This window comes from Salvia hispanica, chromosome 4, assembly GCF_029641045.1.
Source record: "Salvia hispanica isolate PSC_SH4W2 chromosome 4, Shi_PSC_v1, whole genome shotgun sequence".
Classification (NCBI taxonomy): domain Eukaryota; kingdom Viridiplantae; phylum Streptophyta; class Magnoliopsida; order Lamiales; family Lamiaceae; genus Salvia; species Salvia hispanica.
In genome coordinates, this window is record NC_142695.1 from 48,816,075 (window position 1) to 48,833,474 (window position 17,400).

The 17,400-nt window shown below is 36.9% G+C and overlaps 2 protein-coding genes across 5 annotated transcripts; one reads left to right on the plus strand and one right to left on the minus strand.

The window, feature by feature from the left end:
* Positions 1-228: 228 nt before the first annotated feature.
* Positions 229-1,841, minus strand: LOC148929342 (uncharacterized). The gene has a single exon (XM_089057143.1). It carries the CDS (start codon positions 1,425-1,427, stop codon positions 432-434), a length of 996 nt encoding a protein of 331 aa, XP_088913269.1. The 5' UTR covers positions 1,428-1,841; the 3' UTR covers positions 229-431.
* Positions 1,842-5,471: 3,630 nt separating this feature from the next.
* Positions 5,472-17,005, plus strand: LOC125195750 (uncharacterized). Of its 4 annotated transcripts, none has more exons than XR_016128923.1 (8): positions 5,472-5,600; positions 5,672-5,735; positions 8,994-11,365; positions 11,475-11,591; positions 11,701-11,817; positions 11,929-15,343; positions 15,708-15,788; positions 16,719-17,005. XR_016128923.1 is itself a non-coding variant. In XM_048093950.2 (8 exons), the coding sequence occupies exons 4-7, from the start codon at positions 9,003-9,005 to the stop codon at positions 15,326-15,328; spliced, it is 5,997 nt and encodes a 1,998-aa protein (XP_047949907.1). In that variant the 5' UTR covers positions 5,472-5,600; positions 5,672-5,735; positions 8,442-8,496; positions 8,994-9,002; the 3' UTR covers positions 15,329-15,343; positions 16,719-17,005. The 4 variants fall into 4 exon arrangements, 3 of the variants coding, with proteins under 3 accessions (XP_047949907.1, XP_047949906.1, XP_047949903.1); XM_048093950.2 differs by lacking the exon at positions 15,708-15,788 and adding an exon at positions 8,442-8,496; XM_048093949.2 differs by lacking the exon at positions 15,708-15,788 and having other exon boundaries at positions 8,900-11,365.
* Positions 17,006-17,400: the final 395 nt, after the last annotated feature.

Below are 17,400 nucleotides of genomic sequence, written 5' to 3' on the forward strand. Positions count from 1 at the left end.
GCCAAGATACATGTTTCACAATGCAAATTCTGGGAAAAACTGGGAATTAACAAATTTAAATAACTCGCAGAAGGATGACCTAGGCGACGATGCCACAACCAAGCTTCTCGATTTGCGGACCCGTGAGTCAGCAATGCGGTTCCTTTTTTAGCTATCTCGTCGACGTAGTATAACCCATCCCTCTCAGTGCCACGTCCAATAATCTCCTTCGTCCTGATATCCTGTAAAAGGCAAAAATTTGGCTGCATCAGCAAGGAGCAATTCAGTTCTAGGGTGACATGGCTAATTGACAATAATTTATGCGACAGAGACGGAACATAAAGACAATTTGACAACTTCAACGTCGATGATATATTTACTGTCCCGACCCCTTCAACAATTGACACTTCTCCACTGGCCGTCTGAATGTACGCCTTTCCCGGCTTTGTAGGTTAAGTGATGTCGGAGGCATCGTAAGTCATTGTATCCGTCGCACCACAGTCAAAGATCCACCTGTCATTTTTTTCCTCACAATTTGTGGATACTGCACATGCAGTTGACACATTCCCGAGTATTTCAAAACGATTTTTACATAAAATAGTTTCACTATTGCCCATTTCTTCACAAATTGGGGCCTGATTGCGGTTTTCGAAATAATTGGGGTCATTGTGTACAACTTCCAAAGTTAGAGGGTCTGGGGGTAAACAGTGGGGTTCAATGTAGGGTTTATAGAAACTTGGGGGGCTTGGGTGCAAAAATGCCTCAAGCCCTAAATTACCTTGTGGAGCTCGTATTGTGTCCGCCGCTTCCTCATTTTTTCCATTTGCCATATTTGCACTGGCGACTCCTCCGTTCACATCCTCCGTCGGTCGCCGGTCGCCGTTGTTGCCTCGGGTTGATGCGGCCTCAGTGTTGCCCCTGATGGTGGCGGGCGCTCCATCTCCGGCTACTGTCACAGCCGCACGTCCACCGCTGCCTCTGCCCGAAGTCGGATGTCCTCCTCTATTCGAACCTGGTGGCGGTGGTCGGCCGTTCTTGGCTTCCCACCACTCTGGGAAACCGACTACCTCGAAGCAGGTCTCCTTGGTATGTTTTTTCCGGCCACACACCGAACAAACCATCTTCGATCGGTCATCCTCCGTTCGCCGATTCCAGCCACTATCGCCGCTGCTCCTTTGTGATTGAGGCGGTCGGGTTCGCACGGCTAGTCCGGCACCCACTCCCTGCAGCGAGTTCTTCTCCTCGATGTAGGCAAGTTGTAAGACGCTCATCCTTGCATCCTCCCTCCTTATTGTGGCGTACGCATCATCTAACGATGGAAACGGTTCCATCTTGAGAATTTCCCTCTTTGTGTTTTCATATTTGTCATCTAAGGCTGTGAGTAATTGATACACCCTATCCTCTTGCGTGCAGTTTTCGTAGATCTCGACATCCTCCTGGTATTTCATCGGATTTGGTGATTTTTGGTCGATGGCAAGCCATAGTTCCTGCAATTGGCTCCAAATCTCCTCTAATGTTTCTCCTTTCTGTTTCAGAGTGGTCGCGCGGCGACGGAGGTCATAAACTTGTATCCTATCTCCGCGCTTGAGTAAGTCACGGCCAGGCTCTTCCACACATCACAGGTTGTTGCGTGTTTGGATATCCGGCTTACAATCTTTGGTTCCATATTTTGAACCAACCACGTGAAGACACAGTGGTCCGCCTGTTGCCACCGTGCAAAGGCCGGATCTGTCTTCAATGGGGGGGGGGATGCCCGGTGATGTGGGAGATCATTCCCCTGCCGCTGATGGCTCTCTCCATCAACACGACCCAGAACGAGTAGTTCTCATTATTCAGCTTGTACCCGATATCCAGTGATTTAGTATCCACCACAATTTCCGGCGGTGGTGGTGGTTGATGGTTGTTGGTCGCATCTGTGTTCGCCATGGCAAAACTATTGCGCATGAAGTTTGCAAACATCCTTGCAAACTCTTCTGTCTCGTTTTTGTTGGTAATGATTTGTTTGGCTTCATCAGATTCTGACATCCTTTTGCTGTTTTTCACAGGTTTTAGTTACAATTGGTCGGGGAAGGTATAGACGATTATGAGATTTCTCTGAGTCACAGAAAAAATCCTGCTCTTGATACCATGTTAAACATTACACGATCAATGGACATGGGAGAATTTTACTTTTACTGTTATGTTTTTATTCATTGTATAATACTCCTCTTATATAGAGGTTCAATACATTTGTACACAAGGAAGGTTTCCTATCTAGAATAAATAATACTCCCTCCGTCCCAAGTGACTTATATTCCTTTTTGGGGTGTCCCACTATAAGTGATCTATTTCCATTTTTAGCAAAAAGTTATCTCTCTTACTTTATTCTCCACCTACTTTATTCTCTTCTCTCCTCTACTTTTCCCTCTCTCATACTTTACTCTCTCCACTTTAACTTATTTAAATACAATTCCTTAAATCTCGTGCCCAAAAGAAGTAGGTCACTTATCTTGGGACGGAGGGAGTACCAATCTATTCTACGACAATTATACTACCAATCTTCTAGATTGATTCTAGATTGATTCCCACAAATCATCTTAATTGATTTGATGAAATCTTTCCATTCTAACAGTGGGTCCTTGATTTTATTTTATTTTTTCCAATTTCTGTCGTTTTTTTTCCAACTTGGTGATGGTGAGTACGTGTTTTAACTCTCCCTTGTTTGTTTGTGTTTATATTGGTCAAACATATAAAAAGTTTGATTTGGACCACACGATTGACTTACCAAGTTGAGCATTGAATCGACATGTTTATTCATGTGCTTGAAGTTTTAATAGTTTTATAAACACCATGAATTAGATTACAAAGTATTTTTTTATTACAAGTTGATTGTTTGTACAAATTAATTGTTGATTGAAATTTTAATTCTAACTTGCAGGCTTGAATTTGATATACATTTTCATCATGGTGGGTTTATTGTAAAAGATGGTAGCTTGGAGTTATATGTAGGGGGAATATAATTTCTAAGGTTGATTTTGACAAAGATAAATTTGGGTATTTTGATTTAGTTGATGAAGTTAAGCAGGTGTGCTATAACAATAAGTGGAGTAAACTCCACGTCTATGAAAAATAGTACTCCCTCTATCCTATAATAGATGTCACAATTTCCCTTTTAGTTTATCTCATAAAAAATATCACATTTCCTTTTTTGAAAAAAGTTTTCTCTCACATTAATATAAATATATTGTTTTCTTTCTCTAACTAACACACAAAACAACATCACCTAAAATCTTGTGCTAATCTCCAAGTGTGTCATCTATTATGAGACAGCGGGAGTACTAGAGATGACAAAGATGTGATGGTGGGCTTAGAACAAGAATTTTGAATATGTATTTTATTGGTAGAACAAAATTTGGTGTTGGTAAGCCTAGCGTGGGGGTTCCTGGCGTTGTTGAGTTCAGCGAGGGGGATCCTAGCGTGAGGAAGTTTAACCGGGGGTAGGGGGTGCCTAGCGTGGGGAAGTATACTGCGGGGGATCCCGGCGCTGGGAAATTTACAAAGCGGTGTTGTATGAGAAATCGAAGAATGCTAGTATGAGTTTAGTTGATGGGGAAAATAAAAGTTTCATTTACAACTACTTGATGTAATACCAAAGTACTAAAAGAATAAAATACTCTATCCGTCCCATAAAAATAAGGATACTTCTTTTTTTAAGTCCGTCCCATAAAAATATCTCATTTTCATTTATGGAAAGTTCTCACAAACTCATTATTCATACACATCAATTTATTTACAACTTATACCACTATGGTCTACTAACACAATTTAAACTAATCTTCATCTCATCTCTTTTACTTTACCAATTACTATGTATTAATTCTCGTGTCGTCCTAAATGTCTTTATTTTTTTTGGAACAAGTGGAGTATTACAAATTAATTACTCCCCTCGTCCCATTCAAGATGTTCACCTTTTCTTTATAGTTTGTCTCATTCAAGATGTTCAGTTTCTCTATTTGAAATAAAATCTATCTCTCCTTATAAATATTATTCAATTACTTTTTCCACTCTACTTTATATAAACAACTATTCCACCTAGAACTCCATGCCACTCAAGAATGTGACCATTTTGAATGAGACGGAGGGAGTAATATTCTACTCCTTCCGTCCATGAAAAATAAACAAAGTTCAAAAAGGAAAGTTTTCAACTAATACTAACCTACACATCATTCTAAATGTGGACCCCACAATCCACTAACACCCATTCCACTACATTTTCTCTCCCTCTCTCTTACTTTTTCCTATTTCTCTCTCTTCATTTATCAATTATACATTAAAACCCATGCCGTTCACAATTTTATCTATTTTTCGTGGACGGAGGGAGTACTTGAGCAAAAGTAAGAAATCCAAATAATTAAGCGTATCATCTTTGTTCTAGAGTAGTAATTCTTACTTTAGTTGGGGCCACTTTTGAAATCAGTTCCTATTTCAAATTGAGTAAAAGTTAATTATGGTTGTAAATATACTGCCGATATACGAATTTGGTCTAAAACATTCACTTTTTGAAAAATGGGTCCGTAACAAATGAAATTCACGCCGATCCGGTCCATTTTTAACGATTCCGTCAATTTTTACGGTCATCCGTTAATAAGTGTTTTGTTGACCGGATTAGCCATTTTTATTACCGTAGCTAATTTTTCTTTTTTTAAATTCCAGAAATATTGTAAAATAGAAAATCTTTAAATATAAACATGAAAAATATGAATCAAAATCAAATTTTTTTATTCTCCCTCTCTTTCATTTCTTCTTCCCCACACCACCAAGAATCTAATTTTCTTTCTCTGCAACTTGGTCCGAAACCCGTTGGGCTTGTCGGATATGGAGAGGTTGCACTGTCGTAGGAGTTCTGGCGACAACGACGGGCCATCGACGAGACGAAGCCGTCACCGTCAACCTAAGTTGCCGTTTCCGACGAAGCAATTGAATTTTGATTTTGAATTTAGACTTTTGAATTTTGAATCTTAAATGTAAGCCCCTGAACCTATGTTCCTGAATTCCGACAATGTTGAAATGCAAATGAAGGTTCTGAAACTGGATTTGAAACATCTACATAGTATCATGGACTACAATTTCGTCGAAGATGAAGCTGAAAAATAGAACAAAATACTGTCAAACTAGTCCAACATATTCATTATCAATATCAAATACCACCTGAACATTTGCAATAATTAGATGACTAATAATCTGAGATTAAGTTTAATCGGGTCAAAATTTTGCTAATCGACGGTTGACCGTCAAAAATTGATGAAACCGTTAAAAATAGACCGGATCGACACGAATTTCATTTGTATTGACTCATTTTTCAAAAAGTGAATATTTTGGACCAAATTTTTATATTGTTCATATGTTTTAAGACTAAAATTTACCTTTCCTCTTTCAAATTTTAGTCAAACTTTTACTCAAACAGTACCCAATTTCATTCCACACATTTTCATTCATTCATAGCCCCACAACTGAAAGATCTTCAAACAAAAATAAATCAAATCCTTATTCATCCTTCAACTCCACACCGAGAAAAGGAGCGAGTGAGAAGACCGTGATTTTCAGCAGTCCATTCTGCTGTTGATTTCTCCCTTCCACAAAAGGTATATTCTTCTCAGTTGCATGAATACATAATCTCTATTAATTCCATGATCACAATTTCTTAATGTCACAGTTTGAGAAGATCGTGAATTCAATTTCTTCCTGCAATCTCAATTTGTTCTATCCAACAACCGAAGGTATCATTCCTCTCAATTAGATTTTTCCCCATGTTTATTCCTGAATAATGATAGTAGTTCATACTCCGTACATCCTAGAAGCTAGAACAAACATTGAAATCCTCTCGTTTTACGTCTTAGGTTCAAGTCTCAATTGCAAAATTCAATACTCTGAATAAAAAATTGAAATCGAACAATTAGAAAACTTACCGAGAACTGAGAATTAAGAATTAAAGGGTAGGGCTTACCTTTTGTGAGAGGCGGCGCTGCCTGACTGAATGGCGGACAGCAGCTACTCTGGACTTCAATGGCGAAGGGCTCGGAGAATTGGCGTGAAAGGAGAGTTGCAGCTCTGTGCTTCGTGTTTAGGGAATTTTTAAATCGGGACTTTCTGATTTTGAGTTGAAGGTGTGCGACTGACGGCGAAATGAGACTGATTTGAGATACCAGAGAGACAGTGAGATACGTGTAACGTATTGATGGGTGGGAGTATTTTACTTTTATTTTCTTTTCCATTTGTTTAATAGTATTTGGGATGTACACATTACGCGTTAAACATAGGCCACTTAATTATTTTGTGTTGGGTCGGCAGTTTGGAATTTTTCTAGTAATGGGTTGGAAATTCTTTGGGGGGGGTGGGGTTAGATCATTTTCCCCGTCCAGTTAATTAAATAATTTCTAAGCTAATGTTGGATCGAGCTTTAACTTATGGAATTATGTTTTTCCTAATGAAAAGATGAAGAACAAAATAAACACACATGCAGATGCATGCATTTTTTTTTTTATAAATTAAATAATTTTTCTAAAGTCTAATTTTTAACATCTTATGTTCTTTTAAAAGAGGGTGATTTTTGCACACTATGCTTAAAGCCGGAACGAAAGGTCAAGTTGAGGAATTAAGCGAATGAAGTGGACTTTCTTTTTAAATACGAACTATTATACTACCTCTGTCCCTGAAAATTTGATACATATTACCATTTCGGTCCGTCCCTGAAAATTTGATACACTTCACTTTTACCATTTTTGGTAGTGGACCCCATATTCCACTAACTCATTCCTACTCACATTTTATTATAAAACTAATACTTTAAAAGTAGGACCCACATCCCACCAACTTTTTCAACTCATTTTTCATTACATTTCTTAAAACCCGTGTCGGGTCAAAGTGTAGCAAATTTTGGGGGACGGAGGTAGTATGTGTTAAGTTTATTTTTATGTGAAAAAGGAGGTGAAGTATATCCGTCATGCCATGTTTTGTTTTTAGATGGAACTTATTTGAATTGGCTTTGCCATGTATATTTAATTGAATTCGGGTCCCAGCTGAGCCGCAAACCCTACTCGGATTAGTGTACACCCAGATCGTGCACCATCTTTCGAGTTGGTCAGTCTAGTGACTTAGAATGTGGCCACGTACCCTGTCTTGTATGATTAGATATGGTAGGATGATGGTGGATATAGATGAAAAATGGTTGCGCAACCAACCTTACGATGAGATGTTTTAGTCAATGTTTTAAAAACCGGATCGGCCGGTGAACCGGTGAGGCTACTGGTTCACGGTTCAACCGGTCCGACTGGTTCAATCACTGGTCGAACCGTTTTACCTTGCAAATATAAAATTAAATATGCTCTTACAAAATATATTAAATTTAGAGAGTAATATATTACAATTAATATTAACATATAACAAAAACATATATTAAACATTTTAAGTAAATTAAATATTAAGAGTATTTAAAGTAAGTGAATGATAAAATCTAGATATTTATTAAATATATAAATTTTTAATTAATGTAGCCAAAAAAAGTACATATTTTACATATAATAAATAGATAAAATTCATATTATCTCAAAACATTTATGTGGTGAAATAATATTATAGACAATATATAAAACTAAACATCAATTTTTAGTTAATTTGGATAAATATATTATTATAAATATAATAGTATTATTAGTTATTACATAAAATTAAACTTGAATTATTAGTAAGTTTGGAGTAATATATGGTAAATATGGAGTAATAAACTATATTAATAATGTATATATTACATCAATAAAAATAAAATTTAGTGGCTTATAATTAAAATTAAACATATCATAACTAAAAATAATTTTAAAGTATAAAACTAAACATAAATTATTAAATTGTGTGGACAAAAAATTATAGAGTTAATATATAAAAATAATTAATGTTCACAATATTTCATTCAAGACCACGTGGTAGAGTGGTAAAGGTGTTGGTTTCTTACCTAGAGGTCTAGGGTTTTTAAAATGTCCAGGTTAAGCGGCGACAAACTAGGTGAGTATTGTCAATGCAGAATGTCTTATTTAGTATTATGGATGTGTGATGTCTTCATACATAACATCATTCCATGTCTTAAACGCTTCCGCTAAGAGTCTCTCTTTTTTGAATTGTTTTATCATTGAGAGACTAACTCTATTAGATTGATTACCGTCGAGTCATTGTTTATTTGGAGTTTATGTTTTGATGATATGATACTATGTCATTGTCAAGTTATTTTAGTTATTCAAGTGTTTTGGTCAAAGTACATTGTTTCCCCTCTTTCTTCTCCGTTCTTTAGTCTTTCCCTAATTGCGATCAACCATATTTTCTATCTTTAGAAAGTGTGGTCATATCAGAGTGGTATCAGAGTTGTGTTTTTTCTGCTCTAGATCCAAGAGTCTTCTTTCAGTCCTAGTTTAGATTAATACCCCCTAAACTTATAGGTTAAACATTAAAGACTTAACATCCCGACTCGTCACGCTCAACCGCAACAATGAGGTAAAGAAGCATATTTTTGGAAGGAGACGTAAAAGCTATGGTTATGAAAAGATTTTTTCATCTGGAAAATGTTTACGTCTTGAAAAAAAGATTTTGAATTTTTTTTGAATTTTAAATGAAAGGATTTTAGTTCTATTCTTTGGAAAATCGAGATCTTGAAATGAATGAAAAGTATGATGTTGTTGTGACTTGAGATGTCAAAGTGATATAAGTTTATGCATGTTTAGTTATGTGGTACATGAAACTTTATGATTTAGTATTCCAATTTCAAATGTTAAAGCATAATTTAATCGAATTTCATTATTTAAATAATACTCCTTGATACATGTATATGGAGTAGTTCAGAAAGTTCAGCATTTATCATGCAATTATTTCTAATAAAATTTTGGAACTGTCGGAAAAGGGGAGAAATGCATGTACAAGAATGCTTGTAAACTTTATTAGTTTCAGAGCATTCTGTTTGTAAGATCTCGCTCTGTCTCCACATAAAAACGCAGCTCACAAAAATGGAAGAAGCAACTGCCTTGGCATTCATTCAAGCTGTAATTAGAAACACGATCAACATCTCGGAGAAGGACGTCTTGATGAAGGTTGTCTTGAAGAAGGATGTCTTGAAGAAGGAGATGTCACTAATATGTGGTCTGAAAACTGCCAACAAGTTCTTGAACAGCCTAAAACGAACCCTCAGCAATGCTGATGTGGAAGACTGGGTGAAGAAGCTTGGAGCTGTGGTGTTAGATGCTGAAAATGTTGTGGATGAAGTCAAATATCATATTCTCTCCAAAGATATCAACATTTTCAAACCTCACACCAATAAAACTAAGCTCCTAGCACACTTATCCTCGCGTATTCTGTATGGAAGCCAGGGACCACTGGCCCTTAGAATCAATAAAATCAATGAAAACTTGGAATCTCTTAACCATGAGGCACCAAGAATTGGCATTGAAGATTTGGATTATGCGATTGCAGAGCAGACTTATGGAAGTGAATATACTGATTCTTTTCCTGGTTATCGTGTTTTTGTTGGAAGAGATAATGATTTGCTAGAATTAGCTGACCTGCTCATCACCATCACAGAACAAGAGGAGCAGGTGTTCTCCGTCCTTGCAATTCAGGGCACGGGTGGAATTGGAAAAACAACTTTGGCTAGAAAACTCTTCAATCATGAAAACATCAAGAATCGATTTGGCGAATCACGCATTTGGGTGCATGTAGGTCCATATTTTGATCCAACTGTTCTTTTCATGAAAATCCTTGCAGCATTTACTTCTGATCGAGTTGAGACTAGGCGTGACATTCTCGAAAGGCTTCAACAAGCTTTCATAGGCAAAACTTATCTTCTTGTTCTTGATGATGTCTGGAATCATGATGTTTCGAGATGGGAAGATTTTCTACATTCGTTGGCTGGAGTTATTTCTACCAAGGGAAACAACATCATCATCACGACCAAGAGTACAAGGGCTGTTGAGATAATGATGCCGAATCACATTTATCAAGTAAATGGCTTATCAGATGAAGAGTGCTGGTCCATAATCAGAACCATAACTTATGGAAATCTATATGTGCCATCAGGTTTAGAGATCATTGGAAGAGAGTATGCACGAATTTGTAAGGGTTTGCCGTTAGCTGCTAATATAGTTGGGGGAGTTTTTCGTGGTGCATCTGAAGATTACTGGATGTCGATGCTGGAGTATCATCAAGATCAGGAGGAAACTATCTTAGATTTATTGAGATGGAGTTTCAGGGATTTGTATTCATCGCTGAAGACGTGCTCCGCATACTGTTCAATTTTCCCACGAGGTTGCAAAATTGTGAAGCAGGAGCTGATTGAGCTATGGATGGCAGAAGGATTTCTTCAACCAGAAAAAGGAGATGACATGGAGTCTGTAGGAGATATGTTTTCAAATGTACTTCTACACAAGTCACTACTTGAAGTTGTTGAGAGAAATGAAAATGGAGAAGTGGAAAGTTTCGTGATGCATGATTTAATGCATGATCTATTATCGTCTATTTCAGGTCCTATCACAAAACAAGTGGCAGAATATAAGCGCACGTTATTCTTGGAAGGTGAAGTTTCTGATGACATGTTATTAGACTATCCAAGTCTGCGCAATCTTAGTCTTACAAGAGTTAAAGAGTTACCTGATTCAATCAGCAAATTGATACATTTGAGAAATCTTAATATCTCAAAGTCATGGATTACACAATTGCCAGAGTGGATTGGTGAACTCCATTACTTGCAAACGCTAAGAGCAGATACGAAACATTTGTGGAAACTGCCAAGTTCGTTGAAGTACTTGATTAACTTGAGGCATCTTTATGTTCTCTCTCGTGTAAAGTTACCGGCTGAGATGGGGAGGTTAACTAATCTTCGAACACTGAGGCACTTTGCAGTGGGTGAAAATAAGGGAGCTCAAATTGAAGAGTTGAAGAGTCTGAACAATCTTCAAGGAGAGATGCATATTTCTAATTTGGAAAAGGTGCATAACAAGGAAGAAGCCATGGAAGCAAATATATATCAAAAGCAAAATTTGTATGAATTGGTGCTCATATGGAGTGAAGAACGAGAAGGTGCAGGAAATGATAAGAGTGTATTGGAAGGCCTCCAACCTCACCCGAACCTAAAGAAGTTGGGGATTGTAGGATTCAAAGGAAAAACATTGCCTAAATGGTTAGGGAGCCTCTCGTCGCTAAGTCATTTATCTCTTTCTAGTTGTAGCAAGTTGAAGCGTTTGTCCCCCTCGGCAACATTAGAGCACCTCACCGAATTACGACATTTAGATATTAAAGACTGTCCAAAATTTCATATTGGATTTGAGTTGCGCAACACTCCCCATCTCACTATCAAGATTGATGACCATTGCACCAAGTAAGTATCGATTGTTTCTTCTTTGTTCAAGGAATTAACTATTTCAACTACTTCCCAATTAAATCATATGTAGAAATGTCTTCTTTAATAACATGCCTCTCTCTCTCAGTCAAATCGTGGATGGAGAAATGTCTTCTGTGGGTAATGAAGTTCTTACTGAGAGCCATGGAAATACTCCCCATATCACCTACAAGGTTGATGGCCAGGAGATTGAACCTTACACCAAGTAAGTATCAATTGTTTCTTCTTATATAAGGAATTAACCACTGCAACCACTTCCCAATTATATCATATATATACTCTCTGCTTTGACAACATGCATCTCTCTCATTCAGCAAAATCTTGGAGGGAGATAAGTCTTCTATGGCCAATGAAGGTCTTACGGAGAGCCATGGAAACACTCCCCATCTCACCAACAAGGTTGATGACCACGGAGATAAACCTTGCACCAAGTAAGTATATAAATTGTTTCTTCTAAAAAAGGAATTAACCATATTACACCTACTTTCCAATTATATCATGCTATATATTCGCTGCTTTACTAACATGCATCTCTCTCTCAGAGAAATCGTGATGTCATCTGCTGCCAATGAATTTCTTATTAAGATCCTTGGCAACACATTAAAGGAAGAGTACTCTAGCGTTGGAGATGCCAAACAGCTGCAGAGAACTTTGGGCACTATTCGGAGTTACTTGAGTGATGCCCAAAACAAGTCCATTGGCGAAGAGGGTGTCAAGTTCTGGTTAAGGGAGCTTCAAGATGTGGCTTTCAAGGCTGATAATGTTTTAGACAAACTCAACTATCATTTTCTGCAAAACCAATTGAAGAAATTGAAGAAACCCAAGGCCAAGGATAAGCTCCTATCATGTTTCTCATCCTTTAATCGCATTGCACGTCAACCAAATATGGCTTCGAAGATCAAAGAAATCAATATGGCATTCGACTCTATGATCGAAAGGGCAGAGCAGCTCGGTGTTCAAAGCAAAATTGTGGAAGAACCATCTGCGGCTAGTGTTTCCTCTGATTCATTCACTTCCGTTCCAATCTTTATTGGAAGGGGTGATGATGTGCAAATACTGGTTGAGATGCTGATATCTGACCCAGGTAAAACGACATTCTCCATCCTTGCGATTGTCGGAGCGAGTGGGGTGGGAAAAGAAACGCTGACCAGGAAAGTTTTAAATCATGAAGATGTCAAGGCTCGATTTGGATGGCATGTTTGGGTTCTTGTTACTCGAATTTTTGATCCAGTCATGCTTTTAAAAAAAATCCTTTCAACGTTGACGTCAGAAACTAATATTGGTGGAACTGAGACTGAGGAAAGTATCCTCAAGAAGATTCAACAAGTTTTGAAGGCTAAAACTTATATTCTTGTTCTTGTTGATGTTTGGAATGAAGATGTTCCGAAATGGGATAAATTTTTAAAATCTATGTCAGGGGTTACTTCTACCATGGGAAATGCGATTATCATCACTACCAGGAATTCTGAAGTTGCTTCATTAGTGAATCCAGTTCACACTTATTGTTTGAATGGCTTGTCAGATGAAAATTGTTGGTCCATAATGAAAGCAAAATCTTTTCAAAATGGAGATGTGCCACCGGGACATGAGGTCGTTGAAAGAAAAATTGCAAAAGGATGTCAAGGATTGCCATTAGCTGCCAATATACTTGGCGGAATGCTTAGCTATTATAAATCAGAAGAAGAGTGGCACTTTGTTGAAAAAATGCTTTCAAGTGGTAAAGAAGCTGAGAGTATATCAAATATACTGAAATTGAGTTTTGATAGTTTGCCTTTGTCATCACTCAAGATGTGCTTCGCCTATTGTTCAGTTTTTCCTAAAGGTTGGAAAATTGTGAAGAAGGAGCTGATTGAACTGTGGATGGCCGAAGGGTTTCTTCAACCAAATGAAGGAGATGACATGGAGTCTATGGGTGACATGTTTTCAAATGTACTTGTACACAATTCTTTAATTCAAGTTGCAGAGAAAGATGGTTATGGAAATGTTTTGAGTTTTGTGATGCATGATCTTGTGCATGATCTTGCAAGTGCTGTTTTAGGTTCTTCAGATGGCACAAATCAAGTTCTATACTTGTTTCATGGAAAGGATCATTCAAGTATCATCCCAAATGTAACAGCAAAATCTTTGCGTACGTTAATTTACCAAGGTGAAATTCTTGATACCGCCATGTTCTCGAGTTACAAATCTCTGCATGCTCTTAGTCTTGACTGCGATCAAGTTAAAGAGCTGCCAAGTTCTATTAGAGAGTTGATACATTTGAGAAATCTTAATGTTTCAAGAACAGGAATTGAATATTTGCCGGACTGGATTTCTGAACTCCATTACTTGCAATCCATAAATGGATCTACAGGATCCTTGAGAAAACTGCCAAGTACGTTGAAGTACTTGATTAGTTTACGACATCTTTATCTGTGCCAAGATGTAGAATTGCCAGCAGAGATTGGGAGATTAACTAATCTGCAAGCACTCAAGTTTAGAGTAGGGGAGCGCAAAGGATACAGAATTGAAGAGTTGGGGAATCTGAACAATCTCAGACAACTATCTATCTATGACTTGGAAAAGGTGTGTGATAAAGAAGAGGCTCAGCAAGCAAATATATCTCAGAAGCAAAATTTATCTGAGTTGAGTTTTGAATGGGATGCAAATATTGAAGGTGAAAGAGAACATGATGAGGCTGTATTGGAAGGCCTCGAACCTCACCCACACCTTAAGATGTTAAAGATTGCAGGATTCGCGGGCAAAAGATTTCCATCATGGTTTCAGAAGATGGTAGCTGGAGATAAGCCTTTGATAGGGCTGATTGAGATAACACTGAGTGGCTGCAAAGTATGTGAAGAAATCCCAGAGCTGGGGCAGTTGCCAAATCTCAAAACTCTTAGTTTGTGGAGATTGAGCAAAGTGACGTACATAAATTCTCAATTCTATGGGAATATTGTTGGAGGTGACAGTTTTCCAGCGCTTGAAACCCTCTTATTGAAAGGTATGGATGAGCTGAAAGTGATACAAGGTTTTGGCGATAAAGTGAAAGTATTTCCAAGGCTTGTATCTTTGAAAATCTACTGGTGCCACAAATTGGAATGTCTCCCAAGTTGGTTATTCGTTAAGGCTTGTGGTCTCAAAGAACTGGATATAAGGCATTGCTCCAAGTTGAGTAGATTACCCGATGAGCTAGTCAAGGCTCGTGGTCTTAAAGAAGTGGATATATGGCATTGCTCAAAGTTGAGTAGATTACCAGATGATCTACACACTCTCGATTATCTAGAGTCAATGACTATAAAAGGTTGTCAAAATCTGAAGTCGATAGTGAATCCAGAGAGCGGAGGAACGTTCAAATCCCTTCGTAGTTTGGAGATTCATGATTGCCAAAAGCTGACAGCAATGGTAGAGCCACATGCGCCTTCGCTCAAGAAAGTGTCTATGATGAGACTAAAATGCCTTTCGAATTTATCCAAGTTTCTTGATTCATTGCAACACTCAACTTCGCTAGCACAATTAACCATTTTTGGGGTACCTAAATTCACATCCGGTAATGAGATTTGGCCTTTCCATTACTTGCAAAAATTAGAGATTGATGTTAATATGGAGTCGTCAAGCGAGACTGTTGAATTGATGATGAAAAACTGTCATTCATCTCTTGGTGAGCTAAAGTTGAGAGGAACTCTTGGGAATGTGCCTGAATCAATTCAGAATCTCCCCGCTCTTTATAGTTTGGAGTTGGAGAATTTTGGAGTAGACAAGCTGCCTAAATGGTTTAAGGATCTCTCATATCTGAAAAGGTTATGTCTATCTAATTTTCCAGAGTTGGGTAATCTGCCCTCATTGAAGCGCCTCACCGAATTGCAGGAGTTGCACATTTGTAATTGTCCGAAAATGAAGATTAATTACGAGGGGCGCAAGATTTCCGATGCTTGTGTCATCTACGTTAATGGTCATGCGCTTTAGATCTTCTCCTCAATTGTAAGTACTACTCCTACTTCGCTTGCTTATATTATTGTCCATTTTCCACTACATTTAAATGAAATGGCTTAAGGCTTATGTTGAATATTGATTAGATAAATAAAATTAGGTTAAAAGCACAATTAAATTAAACTTCAAATAATATCAATAGATAGTTTAGTGTATATTTTGAAACAAATCAAATTTAGTAACTACATTGATACAAGCTCTATAGTTTAGTACTAACAATTTATAAAATTAACCATTCCTCTCCCATATTGTACATAGACAAGTATGTCTAGAGTAAAAGAGTGTTATCCATCTTTTTTAACACACCCATGTAGTAGTAAGTAGTATTTTCCTCGTAACATTTTTAAGACTGTAGCCACTTTAAATGGAGCCATGAAGAAGGTAGTGTGGCCGGACAAAAGAAGAGATTTAGAGGAACTTTAATGCTAAATGAAAGGTTGGTTTGGAAACTCTTTTGTAATTTAAAGTTTAAATTAGTGTGGGATGGATTTATGATTATGCATATTTAGGATGTTTATATTAGGCTGATTAGTCTTAATTATTTAAATTTATTCTAGACTGATAAAATCATAGGAAAGGTAATGCATGTTCGTAAAAAGAAATTTTGAAGCTAATTATGAATGTGTGTAGAAATTGAAATGATCTAGAGTCTAGACCACTGCATGTTAGATCCAAGACTTCTTTCTTAGGTGATTTTTCTCATATACTGGTTATTATTAGTATATATGTGTTGTTTGATGATTACAAATGCTCAATAGTGGGTTAATTTGAGATGTTAATTTTATTTTTTTTGGTATTTGGTAAAACTGCCAATAAACATATATACTAGCATAGTGCAGCAATATATAATTGTTGAGTAGTGGTAGATCCAGAACTCCAAAATAAAAAGGACAGAGTTAAATACTCCATGATTCAATATATTTTTAATTATTTAATAAATTATATATTATTGTTAAAGTATCACTTGCTTGAGGAGGTAAATCCATGTAGCCTAAATAAATACTCCTAAACATGCATTAGGTTTGCACACATATTATTCATCGGATTTAAATCATAATGATTTGATTGGTTTTCTTATTATAATTAGTTGATTTTGAAACATGTTTGAATACATATCCATTATTACTCCTTATTACATTACTAAGAAATGAACGAGGTTACATAAAGTTGTAGTTCCAGATCCTTCTGATAATTTGATAGTATATATGTATTGGCATTAGTGATGTAAAGACAAATAGACAATCAATCAACACATTATTAACATTCTCTTTCAAGTAATCTGCTCACTAAGCTTTCTTCTCTCAGCAATGGTTTCCTATCTATTCTTTTAATGAATCCTTTGTCGGTCTTGTCGCATGGTGTGCAGGTTCAACGTAGCGTGAAGTCCATGGATGACCGGGCGCGAAGAAGCTGGTCCGATCAAGAGGAAGAAACATTATCTCACTAACTGAGGAAGCTGGCAGCAAACGGCTAGAAATCTTATAAGGGTCCGTTCAATAAAAAAAATTGGAATTAGAATTCTATGGAATTGAATATGAAGGAATGAAATTGTAATTCAATGTCAAATCATGTGTTCGGTAAAAATGATATACGGAATTAATTTGAATGAATTGATATATAGTGTGTGTAGTGTGTGAAGGTGCACTATTTTGTATTCCAATTATTGATATAGGATTAAAATTGTGAAATTGAAAGAAATTGAAATGGTAATTCAATTCTGAATCCAAATATAAATATTTTGTGATACCAAATGGAATTCAAAGCTCAAATTCCACGAGCTCAATTCCATGATACCAAATGGATTCTAAGGGATTTCGCATAGGCTATTTGTTCAAACTGGAAGAAGTGTTGAAACATGTGTTGTTCGCATTATACATTAAGACTACCTCGCATATAATTTCAAAGATAACTACATGGAAAAAAAACTACTGCTCGTTTCATCCTGGAATACAGTGGGGTGGGATTTAACCATAACAGGGACTACAAAATTGATCGCTCTCCTACACATTGCTTATGCCTTAAATAGCAAAATAACTTCTTATTCACAA